The 17059-nt window shown below is 37.4% G+C and overlaps 2 protein-coding genes across 2 annotated transcripts; both read right to left on the bottom strand.

Annotated features, from left to right (window-relative positions):
• Positions 1-713: 713 nt before the first annotated feature.
• Positions 714-3837, bottom strand: LOC149011492 (large ribosomal subunit protein eL31). The gene is made up of 3 exons (XM_089163781.1): positions 3753-3837; positions 3297-3416; positions 714-1162 (listed from the first exon to the last, which is right to left on the bottom strand). The coding sequence occupies exons 2-3, from the start codon at positions 3377-3379 to the stop codon at positions 883-885; spliced, it is 363 nt and encodes a 120-aa protein (XP_089019907.1). The 5' UTR covers positions 3380-3416; positions 3753-3837; the 3' UTR covers positions 714-882.
• A 5019-nt stretch (positions 3838-8856) lies between these two features.
• LOC149011491 (uncharacterized) lies at positions 8857-16771 on the bottom strand. The gene is made up of 5 exons (XM_089163227.1): positions 16573-16771; positions 15888-16190; positions 15559-15664; positions 10047-10190; positions 8857-9382 (listed from the first exon to the last, which is right to left on the bottom strand). Exons 2-5 carry the CDS (start codon positions 16160-16162, stop codon positions 9122-9124), a joined length of 786 nt encoding a protein of 261 aa, XP_089019353.1. The 5' UTR covers positions 16163-16190; positions 16573-16771; the 3' UTR covers positions 8857-9121.
• Positions 16772-17059: the final 288 nt, after the last annotated feature.

Genomic DNA, 17059 nt, shown 5'->3' with positions numbered 1-17059 from the left:
GAGCTGTTCTAGTGGTTGAAACCAACACTTCTTAGTGAAGAGGTCGTGAGTTCAACTCTCGCTTAAGCATATTAATATTCTCATCCCTCAGCTTAATAAAGCCCCTTTGTACCAAAAAAAGAAGAGTGTGCTCTACTATTGGCATAATGCAAATGCTGTTTAATGACAGTGGAGATAAACAGATCAACCATATTAACAGCTTACAACAGCACAACGCCAATCAATTAGGTTGATGCAGCCATGAAGGTATAAGTCGTGAAATAAGATGCCTTGTGGTTTGTAAAGCATAAAAAGGAAGCACAGAGAATCAATTTGAATGATTCCTGCAACCCTCTTTTAAATCAGTCATAACTCATGTCCGATCTTCATTTTGAAGATTATTTACTTCTTTTAGTCAGTACGGTAGCCTAAGATCAAATGAAAAATACCTCCAAGTAGCCATATCCCTGTTTATATACATTAAATTAGAAGGATACCTAAGATAAAAGGAACAGACAATCAGACATTGGGATTTGCTTGTGAATTGAGTTTATAGGTTCCAATGAATTCCCACACTTCCGACAGCAATCTACTGGTTTACCCTGGATCTAATTCATTAACCTCAAGTGCCGTGACCTACATGTGACTTTTCTTTTCTCTTCACCTTCAACTTTACTTCTCACTCTGAAGACATGACATACAATACTCACAAATGAAACAGAAACACGGATAAGCAATTGAACCAATATCTATTAACCATAAATGTAGTTACCAGACTCGGTACAAACCAAAAACATCAATATTGTTAACTTAAAACTGGCAGATACCTGAATTCAGTCATGATACAACAAAAAAATTCTAAGTTGTAAGGCTGAAAAATCACTATCCCAACTCAAAACTGCCTCAATCTCCTTCTTCGATTACTTTTGTGCCCAATCCACTCAGCCCTTCAGCAGGAATTTCTGCAACGGTGACGAGTGAGTAGAGCTCTTCTTTTGCGTCTTCATCATCATTCCTTTTGCGGGCAATCCGAACCCTAACCCTCCTTGGGACACTCCTGATCCCCCTGCTCCAGACTTGTTTGTTTAGCTTCACATCCACTCTAACATCCTTAGTTCCCATGGCTTTCTGTGCAAACTTCCTGATCTCCTTTATGGCATTGGGGGCCATCTTCTTGAAGGTGCTGTTATTCACAAAGGTTATTAGGGGCTCCATATCGTAATGAAAACAAATCAGATGTAAATCACTGCTTGCATAATTGGGTAGAGTAAACCAATCAATTATAATGCATACAAGCAGCAACTATGTAACCATTCATATCTTCCTTAGTAAACCTAAACCAAAACAATAATATCAAAATGCAAACATCATGACATAATTATAGCAACAAACTGCACCCAAGACAAAACATTAAAAAGCCATAGTCTAGAAGAAAATAATGGGTTACCCCTGTGTTTAAGGCTGGGGTATAATTATGATATCCACAAGGTCTCAGGGCAACAGATTTTGTTCTCCACTCAACCAGTGATTGGAATATGAGAGAGAGATACCTTCAATTAAAGTGGAACAAAGCAAGAAAAAGAGAGCTGCAGGATGAGAGAAGAAGAGAGATAGAGAGCAGCAGCAGCAGCAGCAGCAGCAGCAGCAGCAGCAGAGACAGAGACAGAGAAAGAGAGATGGAAGCAGGCTTATCAATACGAGAAAAGTTGGAACAACCGCTAAAATAGATCAACCAGGGGGGGAGGGGCAACACAAACATTTTAGCCAATGATTTTGGGGGTTTTCTAATTTATTAAAAATAAAAATGAGTCCAAAAATGATTATACACACATGAAAAATAAATATTAGTTAGAAACAAAAAAATGTACCTAAAGCACCGTAAGCTCAAGCAGGAAAGAAAAGCAAGCATACAACATGGTTAAGTCATACTTGCACCTAAAAAAGGCCCTTGTATACCAAACAAATTCATTTGTCCCACAAAATTCACCTTCCTTCTTAAGAAAAATGATGGAAGCATTTTATTATTTCTACAGTTCAGTTTCATATAAAGTCATTTAAAGACTGAACATCCAACCAAATAAAGCCTTCAGTGAGACCCACAAGTTCCATGTCTAAATGGCTTCCACAACAGCTACTGTTTGCATGTCCGAGCTCAATTGGGAAATAAAAATAACAGAAGTCGACACCAAATTTAATCCACCATCAAATAACTGCAGATCATCATGTGCATCCAACAGAAAACTATTAGCACCTGAACTCCAGAAATAGGATATTTAATGCATATTACTAATGGTAGATTCTGCCGATTTCATGATCGTGGTTCATATGCACATCCAGTATTGGTAAAAAATACTCGCACTCATGCACAAAAATTTTTACTTTGAAAAAATTGAAAAAAATTGTTCATATTCTTTGCTAGCACTGGAAAAGACAGTCAAGCTTATACAACATTAAGTTTTAAAAATTTTGGTTCACAGGCTTGAGCTAATTTTGGAAAAAGATAAGCATACTTGGGTACAAAAAAACATGTACTCTCATTTTTGTGTGTGTGAGTGCTTTGGGGGAGTGCAAGGAAAGAGCACAACAATATGGTTAATCACCTCACTTAACAATAAAATAAGCTGAGATGGTCTTGCTCATTCTATTTTCAATATATAATGCCAGAATTCCCGGCTCTACTGCTAACTTCTTATGCATAGTAAATAATGGAGTTCTTGCAACCATAAAGTTGCCCTGTTCATGGGTTAAAGTTTAGAAAAAACTTCTCTATGAAGCAGCTTATAATGGCACAAATTATGATCCTCCTTAGACAACCCCCCAGGTGACAGGAGCGTCATGCAATGGATACCTTGTGTACCAAACAATGAAGCTTGGCGAAGTGGGACAAAACAAACACCTAAGAGCTTAACTAATAGAATCACTCTGCTCCCAAACTCTGTACAAGAATGACTAGATCAACTCCGACTTATTTCTTCACCCCCATGTATCCTTTGGGGAAATTAAAACCAAACACATCAGACTGATGCACATAATTTTTCTCAATCAAATGCCAGCACTCCACCACCCCCCGCCCCAAAAAAAAAAAAAACAAACATTTATGGTCTAAATTGTGTATGTAAGCGATTTGTAATGGAGCAAAATTAAATTGTGTATCTAAGCGATTTGTAATGGAACAAAATAAATGAAAATATTTAATCCTCAAATAAGAAAGAACAACCACATAATCAAGAAAAATCGACATAGAATGTAAATAATACACCAAACATTACACGCTATGATATGATGCATAGGGGAGGGAATCAGGCAACATGTCTCACCAGCCATGCAACCGCCTGTGGAGGTTGATGGTGTACTCCCGGGTGACGACCTCTTCCTTTCTTCCCTTTGATTTCTCCACCATTTTTAAAACCTTCCTCAAGTTGCACCTCCAACTATACCTGGATCCAACAAACCCTTTAGTTCACACTCTCAACAACACCATCAAACTAAGATATCAGTTACAAATGATGAGAAAGACGCAAGAGAGATTGGAGGGCGGGGGTGCTTTGAACAGAAAAACTATGTGGGTAGAACTGTGTCTCTCATGGAATTAGCAGATAAGGTGCGCATCACCATTGATAATACAAAGAAGTAAGAACAACTCAAATAGAGAGTACAAGAGAGCTAAATTCATAGCCGAAATTGAACATCAAAGTTACTGAGAGATCTAAGTAACGATGAACTAATTCAGAATCTCAGATCCAAAGCTGTAGCATCGAGGGGTTAGAGAATACCTTCACTGAGCGCCTGCGAGCGAGAGAACGAAAAGACCGAGAGGCAGGCGACTAGGGTTTCGCTAAATAGCGAAGAATAAAACCCTACCGGCAACGCCAGGTCATTTCCTCAATCTCTTATAAAAAAAATTCTTTCATTATGAAGATTCCAATCGGACGTCAAAAATATGCTTCATATTTTTCTCTTTTTTTGATAGTTTGTAACTTTTTTTATATGAGGGACTTGGACTATTACATAAAACTATCACAGAGTCGAACCCATAAACTTTCACTGATATATCATATCTGATAGTAATAAGATTCATTGGGTTCAAGGTATATCATATCTTTATATCTTACATGCAAAATTAAGATGACTTGGGTCTAGGGGTGTCAACGATGCGATTTGAGGCGGTTTCGGGTTGAGCTTATGAAAAGCACCTAGCCCAAACACGGCTCATTAGGAAAATAACAATTTTAGGCCGGTTTCGGTTTGGTGCATTTGGGTTCGGGCTAACTAACGGTTTGGGCTAATGGTTTAGATTTGGGTTGATTAACGGTTTATGGTATGTAAAAAAAAAAACAAGAAGAAACAATTGAGCATCCTACAACAAAAGCAAAAATTATAGGGAAAGTAAAGTTGCTATTGGTCAATTTCCATTAAAAAAACCCACTTATTCTATAGAAATCAAGAACCTAGATTTTAAGTAGTAAAATGACTATTTGATCATTGAATTCATGCTTAATTTTTTTATTTTTCTATACCAACTACCTAATGGTAATATAATGATTCAAATACTATTTAATGTAAAATTACAAAACGGGTTGTAAACGGGTTATAACGAGTTACGGTTCGGTTTCGGGTTGGTGCGGGCTCTACAACCCTCAGCCCAATTACGGGCCATTAAGGTTCGGTTCGGGCTATAATGGGCTGGTACGGTTCAGTTTTAACGGTTCAGGCTATAAATTGACACCCCTACTTGGGCCGTATGATATTCCTAGCTTTAAAAAAAAAAAAGTATATGATTTCAAATGGAGTTTTTTACTAAAAAAAAAATGGAATTGAGAACCTCACCTCTCGTGGAGAGATTGTGGGTTCAAACCTTACCGACGGCATATGTAATATCCTCATCCTCAATTCCCTATATATAAAGCGCCTTTGCTACCAAAAAAAAAAAAAATACCGTGTAGGCAATCCCATTTCGCCATGATGAGGTTTATTCTTCTTGTTTGTTTTATCACGGTTTAGGGTATCACACAATACGGGATGATATTAGTTGATATGCTTCTATATTTAATGCAATCGATACGATACATGTTAATACATCTTTCTTTCTTTTTTAAAGGACACGTATTAGATTGTACCAAAATGTACTGTGGCTAATATGATATGAGATGATACTTCTCTTAAAATCAGTTGACTGTTATGATACTTGAAACTGACGCTATAAACTATGGTTGTTATACATTCAAAATTAGAAAGATTAAAGCACAAAATAATTATATTGGAGTTGGTTTGGAAGTTCTTTTGACAAATGAAAAGATACAACTATAAAATAATTAAGTATCAAGAGCAAGAGAGCATAGTGAGAAAGCTAGAACTTTTAGGCGCATTACTGTAATCGCTTTCCTTAAGACATAATTTGCCTGCGTACAAAAGGTGTTATAAGGTGCCAACAAGTAGTCACTCATGATACAAAAAAGCCCAACTCAAAGTTGATTTTCTCAGATTTTGCAAAGCACTGACAAAACCAAGAACAGAGAAAATTTGGATTTTCTCCTTATGTGTATTGTTCTAAAGCTAGAGTGTATTTATAGGCTAAGGTGTTTGTGTTGAACAGTTCATGATTCTGTTTGTATATGTACACTTCTCTGGAGGGACACTGAGGCCCACGTTCAAATATAAGCCGGCGGATTGTTTAGCCACATGATCTAGCAGTCCAGATTGAACCATCAATTCCATCATCCTTGATATACTATTGATCAAAATATACGATTAGATTTGATCTCACTCGAAGCAATGCAAGCATGCTAAGTGCATGCGCCAAAAGCACCTAAATAGTTGATTGCCCATGCCACGCATATGCATGAGTACGAGTGCGCTCAAATGGTACACTGTCCTTACTCACACACCACACACACATTAGTGTCATATTCTTATAAATCAAAGTTAATAGGCAGCGTTATTAATTAACTCGAATTCCAACATCTAGGTTTTCAATGTGGGATTAAATAAAAAACACTTTCCTAACATAAATAATGGAAAGTTTTACACACTCTATAAACACAAGAAAATGGAACCTTATTTTTATTATGTTAAAAATAATACAATATTCACCCACCATTTTCAATATAATGAAAATAAATATACAATAGCAACTGGAAACCAAATGCTTAAATGGTAAGTGTACTCTGACTTAAACCTCCACTTAATGAAATCCATCAAAGTTAATCAGAAGTAAACAGTAGACAAGTCTTTGAATTGATAATTCTATGATGATAAGCCAAACATATCTCATACACTTTATTTTTTTCTCCAAAAACACTCCAATAAGATGACACATATAAATGCCATGTTTCTCTATCCCGGTATCATGAGGGCCTTAGAGTCTAAGCCCAAAATTCAATAAAAGTGGCCACACTTCATACACTCAATTAGGTAGATCTATCAAAGATGTCTTGTAACAAACACCTCAACAAGAATTGTTACAAATCTATTAAGAACATACAACTCACCCTCCACCTACATTGTAGGTACCAAACACTCCTCCATGAGATGGTAGATAATTGGTGCTTGCAAACCACTCCATACAAAGTACTTTACTTATTGAATTAAAATTTGATATCTCAAATATTAAGACAAGTTTTCTTTATTGGTGATCTTAGGAAATAGAGTTAGGACCCATCCCTCTTGTAGTATTCTTGACCAAATCCTTTATAAGACCTTTTATTAATGGATTTGCCAAATTTTGATTTGATCTTACAAAATCAATGATAATTACTCTATCAACTATCAACTACCTCACAAAACTGTGTCTAAGTCCTAAGTCCAATATGTCTTGATTTTCCATTATAAATAGAAAAACCTAATAAGCTGGACAAATTTTTAAAGAATTTTTTTTTTGTTTATATTGATTTTTCAAACTGTCCTGCAAATATCTGCACTTACATGACAAGGATCACTACGACTTTTGCCAAACTGAAATTGAAGATAATTTACATATATTTAAAGACTATTCTTTCACCAAGGGTATTTGGCTTCAGCTTGTGGCCCCTCTGAACTGAGAATGTTTCTTTGCTTGTTGCATGAAAGAATGGTATGTTCTTAACACTTGTGGTGATGCATCTAGATGGGCATTGGATTGGTCAAAGAAATTTGTGTGTTCTCTATTTCTTTGGTTTTGGAGAAACAGAGACTATCATGATCCTGATTTTGTTACGCCAAGAAATGGACGGGTGGTTATTGAAGATTTCTTTAACACTGTGAAAGAAGCATGGTTGTCATGCCAAGCTCCGTTGAGAATTCAATATTCGAATGCTAAAAAAGAATGTTGGTATAGACCACAAGAGGGATGGTTCAAATATAATACAGATGCATCCTTCTATAGTAAGAACAATTTGCCCAATTGGGAGGACTAATAAAAGATCAGGATAGTAATTTCAGAGGAGGCTTCTCCAAAAATGTTTATGTAGTGATGTGCTAGAGGCAAAACTAATGCCGATAAAAGTAGGGCTCTCACTTAATCTAGGGGCACGGCCAATGGAATCAGATTCATTGCAAGTTATATCTCTTTGGGAGCCTAATGGGAGTTTTCAAGGAAAATATGGTGATATAATTTCAGCTATCCGGAAAAGCTACCACTCACATGGACATGTCAGAATTACCCATGTGGATAGGGAAGGAAATAAAACTGTTGATTGGTGTTCGAGAATGGTCCTTCCTTTGGACAGTAACTCGTTAATTATTCAGGACCCTTCTTTGGACTTGAAGGAACTTCTTAGGACAGATCTACTTCCTAAGCCAGTGTAGTCTCTCTTTGGTCTTGTTTGACCCAGTTTCACTCTAACAAAAACTCTAACAAAAAAAAAAAAAAAAAGAAGAAGAAGAAGAAGAAGAAGAAGAAGAATTGAAATGAAATCGTGTCCCGCACATCTTATTTTCATCACCGCTCACCAACCGCTGGTTGACAGAGGGTGGACACTACACTGTAAGGGTGTCAAATTGCAGCCAAAACCATTAAAACAGAACTGCACTGGTCCGTTATAGCCCGAATTGGCCCGGACCAAACCTTAATGGGATGTGATTGGGTTGAGGGTGGTAGAGCCCGCACCAACCCGAACCCAAACCGCAACCCGTTATAAACCGTTTTACAACCCGTTTTATAGTTTTACATTAAATATTGTTTGAATTATCGTATTACCACTAGGTAGTTGGTATAGACTATAAAAAACAATTGAGTATGAATTCAAATATCAAATAGTATAAACAATGGAGTGCTCTTGGATGTTCTTTCAGGATGTTCCCCACGAGTTGGAGGAGATCCTTTAGGTGGATTGTGATGCTGCTTCCTTTTAGTTTCTCTTTGAGTCCTTGACTTCGTTGTTTTCTTATCGAAAAGGACACTTAGAAGGAATAAGTATGAATGCCCAATTGAATGTACCAAGTTTGTTTAAATTAAATAAATATTTATCCAATCCAGAGGGATGTCAAGTTAAATTAAGTAACGTGGAATAACTTTTCATTTTTTAATGGGAATTGATCAATTACAAGTTTGCTTTCCATAGAATTCTGGCTCTTGTTAAAAGATGCTTAACTATTTCTTTTTGTTCTTTTTCTTGCATACCATAAATTGTTAGCCCAAACCGTTAGTCAACCCGAGTATAGACCGTTAGCTTGAACCCAAACCACACCAAACCGAAACTGGCCCGAAACCATTATATTGCTAACGGCCGTGGTTGGGCTGGGTGTATTTGAGCCCGAAACCGCTCCAAACTGCACCGTTGACATCCCTACTACATGGGTTCATTATTTGCTCAAGCTTAAACCCAAAATGCAGCCACTAGCCACCCTGTCGTTAAGCCATTGGTAACAATTCTTAGTAACCTGACTCCGCACAGCCGCAGTAATTGATAAGTGTTCATTACCTTAACAAAATTGGAAGCAAATTAAGCTTCAAATCTCAGATCCACTGCAACACTATGCTTCAAATATAGCCAACTAGCTGATAGTTGTAGACTTGTAGTCGATGGGGAAGACAAAAATGGTGCTCAATAATGAATATATGCATTTCAAATGAGATGATGAAGTATACTTAAAGTTGACAAAACTGAACAGTGAGGCTCTATGGACAAAATACAGATATGGACTAAAAATCCTCTGTATGTAGCAATCAATTTGATAGATCTTTTGCTTCCTCTCCGACCAAGTCATCATATGTCACTGGTACACGTATCCTGTTCAGGACAGATACCCTTTTACCTTGAGAATCACTCTCTTCTATTTCCTCACTTCGAATTTGTGGTGAATGCTGCAAGCTCTCTTTTGAGACCCGGTTACTGGTACCATCACAAGAATCATCTGCAATTTTCTGAGGAGGCCCCTCTTTGTTCTGCTGCGGCAATTGTTTTACTCTTTGCTGCCTGAACTGCTTCTGCAATGCCATGCCACACAAATGCTTTTATAGGTAGGCAGCCCAAACTAACTACTTCCACCACTCAACCACACGACCACCCCCAAACACCCTGAAGGGCGGGGGAGGGGGGATTTTTGTTGTTATTATTATTATTATTGTTGCTATCATTATTATTATAATTATGGTGTTGTCAATTAAACCCAAAGCACTACAAATCAGCAGGAACAACAAAAGAGATAAAAGGATCAGTTAGTGTTACCATGAAGTAGCAAATTTGGAATGTTAGGGCAATGGTTTACAACAGGGACAAGCTCATGCATCAGAATTTTGGCAGGGGGGGGGTTAAATGTCTGAATCTTCTGAACTGTCACCAAGTCCTAGTGGACGGTTAATAGAAGTGCCAAACAAAGGAAGGGAACTTAGTTCCAATAACATTCTCACTATGATGTGCGTGTGGCTGTGCATGCGTGCTGTGAGAGAGAGAGAGAGAGAGAGACGGTGCAAGTCCAATATCATGGCTCCAACCACTGCAGGATTTAGAAGGGGCAAATGTACACAACCTTAACCCTGCTTCACAGACAAACCTTTTCCAAGTTTTGAACCCACAGTCAGATGGTTGCAATGGTATAACCTAAACATTGCACTAAGGTTCTCACATGAGAGAGAGAGAGAGAGAGATCACCTCAAATTCCTTGCCTTTCATCATTATCTCTTTGTAAGCCTTTGGTTCTCGTGCTTTCAAAATGCTCCATAATATGCCACCCCCTGTACGAAAGCGTCTACCATCAGTTGTCATCTGACCTCCACATGCCTGTATTGCATCCACCTGTAATTTCAAAAAACCAAAAGAAATTAAAACCATGAACAAATTACATGTTATTTAAACAACCACCAATGAAAATCCACATTCTTGTAACCCAAGCATACCAAACCATATGACAGTTTGAATTGTGTATAGACCATGAAGAAGGAAGCAGTTAAATAAACTTAGTTGAGCCCATCTGACCTCATCCCAAATGAAAAAGGTCAGCTAACTCCATCCTGTTTCACTGTTCAACTCCCATAAAAATCAATAGCAATGCTAAGATCTTCAGAAAAAATCAATTAAGCAAAGTTATCTAATCAGCCTGAAATCTACCACATTGCATGTCACATAGGGCCAAAAAATTTGGGCGGGTAGATCCCTAGGCTAAGGCCAGTCCCAGGCCATTATTGGGCTGTATATGGGCTATAATTTGACTTAATCAGGCTATGAACATGTTTGATTCTAAATGGACATTCAATGGAGTAATCTTTTGCATTTAACATCCTAATACCTTGCAGGAGGAAATATTGAAATATGGTCCCTAAAGTTTGGGACGGTTCTAACGGTCAGACTGATTTAGACCCCAAGTTTGAAATTTGGGTTTCCTATGGAGTATGAAAATATAGAAAGGGAGGAAGAAAAGGAAGTTTACAAGAACCTTGGGGATGGGTTGATTGAACTTACTACTGACTTGAAGAACAAGTGGAATGCTTGAAGAAGAACTTCATCTTGTAGGAATTTCCAGCAATAAGATGGAGAAGAAATCACATAGGAAAATAGAGAGAGTGGGAAAGAGGGGGGGGGGGAAGATGGTCACACAACCACCCTAAGCCACTGTACATTTCTGGCAGAAATAAATAGAACTCAAAGTTCAATTCATTGATGGTCACAAAACCACCCTAAGCCGTTGTACATTGCTGGCAGCAGTGCTCAAAATTCAAATCATCACTCAGTTGAGTGTTTACATCAATATTTATGACCAAATAGCCTAACATAGTTTCAAACTCTAACTAGGCCTCAAAATTAGAAACTAAATCCAAACTGGAGTCCTAAAATAAAAAGGAAAGGCCTAACTTGATTTTTCTATCAAAATCAATTTCAATTATTTTTGCGGTGGTTTTTAAAACATATGTGCTTCTTAACATGAATAAGTAAGGTTAAATCAATATATTTGTAATGTTTTATAACTTTCTCTTGGTTTTACAAGCACCAACGCCAACGTGAGGAGCTGCGCATCATAGAGAAATCGCAGAGAGGAGAACCCTTGAATGCTTGACACAAATCAACTGACCAATTCCATGACCAAATTAATTCTATTCTCTCTTCTTTCTTCTTCAATTTTTCCATTACTTTATGTGAGAACAGTGAAGCCTTTGAGTTACAGAACTAATACAGAGATACCACTGGCAAAGGTAGGGTTTCAAAAATCAACTCTTGATTGTGTCTTTTTGAGGAAGCTTGGCAATTTAATTCAACACTTCAGGTAAACTTTTCAACCTCTTTGGCAGAGTTTATGAAGGAGCAGCTGAGAAGGAATGAACGGGTGAGAATGAGATGAAAGCAGAAATTAACAGGGGAAACAAGAGGGACTGATAGAGTAAATCCTTCTCTATTTCATTATGCATTCCCTTCCCAAACCAGAAGCTATTGCTAAACTTTCTGATGTAAACCAAGGAAGAAGGGATCTATGAAATTTCAGAATTTCCCTATTTTGGATAAATCCAGGGTTTTGGGTTGGAATAGGGTAATTTTGGTAAGCTCTCCTCCTTCAACTCACAGCAGTACAATACAGTCCCCTTCTACCATTGCCGCACTTCGCCAGCCCCTCCCCTTCCATCGTGGGCCTAGTCCACCCCCTCTCCTCCATTGCAGCCCATCCCTACCCTTTCCCCTACCCCCACAGCTCCTCCCTCCCCTCTTCCCCTTCTCACTTGCGGCAACAGAATTCCCCCTTACCCTTTCTTTTTCTGCGATACCCCCTCTTCGCTTTTTTTTCTTCTAAATTTCAAATTTTCTGGTTCTTGGTTCTTGCAGCAAAACAAAACAGAAAAGAAAAAGAAAGATAAGAAAGAAAGAGAAAAGAAGAAAAGAAAAGAAAAGAAAAGAAAGAAGATCAAGAAAATGCAAGAATTGCCCCAACCCCCTTCTTACCCTAGCTGCAAGACCCATTTCCCTCCTTTACCACAAGGTTTCCCACCCCCTTTTTCACCTACTGCAGGCTTTCTGGCTCGCCCAGTGTAAGTCTGAATCTTCCTTGGGTTTCACCAAATTGTCTGACTAAACTCTTCTCCTTCCCCATTCCCCTTTGAGCATATACCACCCTACCTTTATTGATCCAAATTATCCCATTCCCCTCCTATCAACCCTAATAATCCATTCCCTAGGGTCTTGGAATATTCCCACGACCCAATATACATAAATAATTGTCCTTTTCTCCCACTCAAGCCATCCCATAGGATATCCCATAATTTTAATTATCTCAAGCATACCCCAAAACCAACCCATTTAGCTTTGTTAACCAAGTATTAAACAAGATAATTCTCCAAACCATTCCTTAAATAGCCCTAACTTCATTGAGAGCTCAATTATTTCCTGGTTCTTATTAAAGGGGATCCTGGAAGATCTAACCTAGACCCAGGTTACATCAAATTTTTATCAATTAAAATTTTACTTTATTTTTTGTAAGGCAGCTGTGTTCCATTAGTCAGTCTTGGCGCATTTTTCTTAGATTATTTTTCCAGTGTGATTCATCTGATTTTCATGTGTTGTCTCCTCTAAGATGTTGGGAAAGCAAAATCACCTACTTATGTTTCTATGCAAAATGAATCCTTAGCTCAATATGGCAGAGCACTTGGAATTATTCAGGGAATGTTGGTTTAAATCCAACAGGATTCATACATTGTTCTAGTATGTGGTTTAAGTTGAATAATTTAAAAAGTGTTTGAACTATTGTATATTATGGGATCTGGTTGCTCTATTGTTGCTGGTCAAGTTTTAAAAACTTTAGCAACATAGAGAGGAATAGAGGAAAGCATATGAGGTGGAGATACAAATTCATGATTTCCTAGAAACATGATTCCAATGTTGAAACAGTGCTCCTAGCATAGAAACGTTATCAATGCATGCTAGTTTATGAAATAAAATTTTGAAAGACTATTATGAAGCATACAAGTTTTAAAATTAAAAAGAAAATCATTTCTGCAGAAAGATATGACAAGCTAGCACATTTTTTAGTAGTTTCTTTTGCTTTTACTTATTGATTACCAAACACTTTTTGCATTTTGATCAGAAATCATTTTTAACACTGATTTTTGAAAAATAGGTAAAAATAAAAAATGAAAATCACACCAGAGAGAGCCTTATTGACTAAGCAAGCCTAACAGTGAATAGCGTTTACAAGAAATAAATTGACTTTGAATAATAGACTGAAAGAAAACCTAAATGACCTCAAAAAAATAATGACTTTAGCCAAGGAGCTTTACCTGGGCTTCTAAGGGCAGGGCAACAAGTCCAAGGGCTTTAATTAACGGCTGGATCTCCTTCACAAGATTAGTTTATAATTTTTATTTGAAAGCGTTTAGGTCCAAGAATCCTCCTATAACCTCAGCCTTTAGGACTGAGAGTCCTCTTCTAACTTTGATACAAACCCCATAGAGGGCTAATACAAGGTTACAGTTGATTATCTAATTGTTTGCCAAGTGCTCTTAGTGCTCTTGCACAGGATCAGCCCAGGTAATTCCACATAGCTGCTGCCTAGGTGGGGAAGCCCTAGGAGAAGCCATAAGGCAAATAGGTGAAGACCTTCTCTTTCAACTGACTGTTGAATCAGCCCTCAACAGCACCAATCTTCAACCATTGACCCAGGTACAGTACAAAACCCCCTGCCCCCTTCTTTCCATTTAATTTTCATTGTTTCATAGTACAAGAAACCCCATCAGAGCACCACCTTCATCTCCACAGACCTCAGAGTTCCACTATCATAATTCTCTCAGAGTTGGTGTACATATATTCCCCTACATAAACCTGACTTTCAATCCCTGTACCAGCCAAACCTGAAAACCCTACCCTTGATTCTTGAGATTCTTGATCAGAAACCCCAAATCTTGGGACTGAAAATCAAGATTTTTCATGATTTTCAAGCCACCCAGCTAGATCCTTTGAACTTGGGAGGATATTGTCCAGCCAATAAACTCTAAATTTGACCCAAGTTTCACCAAGCTCTGAATTCATTTCACCAGATGCACAGGCAATTAAGGTTTCTCCATATTTCATCCCATCGAGAATTTACCTATTCCTCTTGAAACCTCACCTAATCTCATTAATAAAGAACCAGAACCTACTTGTGAGATCACCTGTTCTCAATACATTATCAACTTGATGATCATAATAAACATCCCACCATGATCTATATCACCCTAATTGAACATATGTTGGACTAGTAAAACTGTTGCTGGAGCTATTTCTGACTGACCTCTTGGCTGTTCAGATTTCATTCAGTTGAGGCTACATCAGTGAGTATATATTTTATGGATTTAAACAAATATATGAAGAAAAATTCCTATGTCAGTGGTGTAGCTCGGGCCCGGCCCTTTATAGATATCACCAAATACATGCTTCACCACCAAATCTACTCCACCGCTTCAACCTTGTGAAATGCAACAACTGGATTAAACTAACATATGAGAAGAAAATTCATAGATGCTAACAGAATAGCTTTGGGCAATCCTTTACAGATACCATCAAATCAAATTCACCACTTCACCTTAAGTCATGCAATAACTGGTGCAATACAAATTAGTTTTTTCCTCTGCCATACATCCACGTATTTAGACAAATCCAGATTTTGACATCCCAACTTGACTGGTCAAACTGGTGATCCAGACTCCAGAAGCATTTAGTCATTATGAGTGGGAGTGGCCAGTTTTCAGGATACACAAAAGAGAAGTATACAGAAGCTAGCAAACTAAATGGATACATAGTTAGACTCGTACCGTCAGTTAGAAAACCAAGGCAGTGGCAGATCCTCCCTCAAAAGAAGAAGAAGTAGAAGAAGAGAGAGAGAAGGGGAAAAAAAGAAAAAAAAAGGGGTTCCATTGCAATAATCAGAAAATCACTCATTGCATAAATGCTGCTAAGCATCTCATAAGAAAATTAAGGGACATTCAACTAGTCTCAACTCTCAACTAGCATCGCTCTAAACCATTAGTTCCAGCAGAAACTGATTTTGAAATTCACAACATATTAAGATGTAGAAAAAGATTACTGACTTTCTTATGAAAGAAAAAGTGTCTAGAACAATAAAACCCTCAAATCAGTAATGAGTATCTATTGATCGGTTGACCACCTCTTATACATTAACATATTATAAAAATGGATCTAGATCGCATACCTCTTTGACAAGATCACTTAATGCACCAATTCCAAGGCAACCAACAGCATTCCAAACTAAGTATGATTTCTTTTCCTTCAAACGTCTACATGTGTCAATCACAAACCTGCAAAATGGTATAATATTGAACAGAAATAATCAGAACCTCAAAATCATGAATAGCTTTCTAATTTGGCCTGCGTTGGTAAATCTATGATGTATAGATTTATATCTTATGTTCAGTGAGCAATGTTAGAAAATATAGCCATAGATATAATGATGATCACATCATTGCATGAATGCCATTAGGGATTGTAAATCATATAAATCAGAAATTTAGTAACACTTGCCTGTTTATGTCTGTGATGCTAGACGTTGAGATGCCCCTTTTCTTATTCTTCTTCTTCTTCTTCTTTCTCTTCTCCTTCCCCTTCCACCTGCGGTTTCCATCAAGTGAGTCTTGAAGAGCCATTTTATCATCTTCTCCACTAGCTTCTATTGGTTCAATGTTCTTATCATGCTCCACACACTCACCTTCTTCTACATCAACCATATCAACATCTTCCATGCTTACATCATCGTTAAGGGAATCTAAAATACTCTCTTCACCTTCCAAGAAAGCCATGGAACTTATAGATATTTTGTGATTCTACCTGTAAAATGTACATCAAAAAATAAAAAATAAAAATGATGAAAATCACAGGTATCAACAAAACTTTCTCATAAAATCCTCATAAATTAAATGCCCAGATAAAATTACTGTTAAATTGAAAAGCAAAACAAGGGACAAAAAACCGATGCCCAAAAAGAAAAATCACACTAGACGAATGACTAAAATGGAAAAAAAAAATAGTTTAGGGTAATGATTTTACAAAACATGCTTTGATTAAGGGATTAAAACAAAAGAGAATGCTGCTTCATTTGAAATCCATCAATACCCTAAACTTCAAAACAAATTGAATTATAAACAAAAACAGTGAAAATGAAGAACAGAGACGAAAATCCAGAGGCAATATTCATGAAAATGAATCCTACAGAAGAAGCATCGTTTGTGGAAAAACATGTAAACCCTTGAAGACCAGAACTCCGATGTGCCGGTGGGTAAGCAGGTAAGCGATAGAACATCAAATCATCCTGTCGGTCTCTCCATGATAAAAGCTTTGTGTCTGTGCCACAACTCTCTTTAAGCAGTTTCACTGAAGTTGTGCTTCGGGATCTCGTGGGGTTTTGGCGGTTTCGGTTTAGAAAAAAATTGGATCCCTCCGTTTGGTTGCAGGTTTTGGAATTTAAAAAGGGGTTGTAAGTTGTAACGAGGAGTATATCCAAATTCCTAGAAAAATATGGAAAAGTTAAGTGTTTGGTTACGAGGAAATTAGGGAACTTTATGCGCCTAAATGATCTGATGTATCCAAATGAATCTTTGAGAGAAATAGATTCCACGTGATAGATTCTGTTTGAATGTCTCACCTATATTTACATACGTTAAAGATTCACCATACAAACTTATAACCAAAGACAGGAT

This window comes from Hakea prostrata, chromosome 7 (genome assembly GCF_041222555.1).
Source record: "Hakea prostrata isolate BN-2017 chromosome 7, UWA_Hpros_2, whole genome shotgun sequence".
Classification (NCBI taxonomy): domain Eukaryota; kingdom Viridiplantae; phylum Streptophyta; class Magnoliopsida; order Proteales; family Proteaceae; genus Hakea; species Hakea prostrata.
Note: the sequence above shows the minus strand (reverse complement) of the source record. Positions and strands in the feature narration are given on the sequence as shown.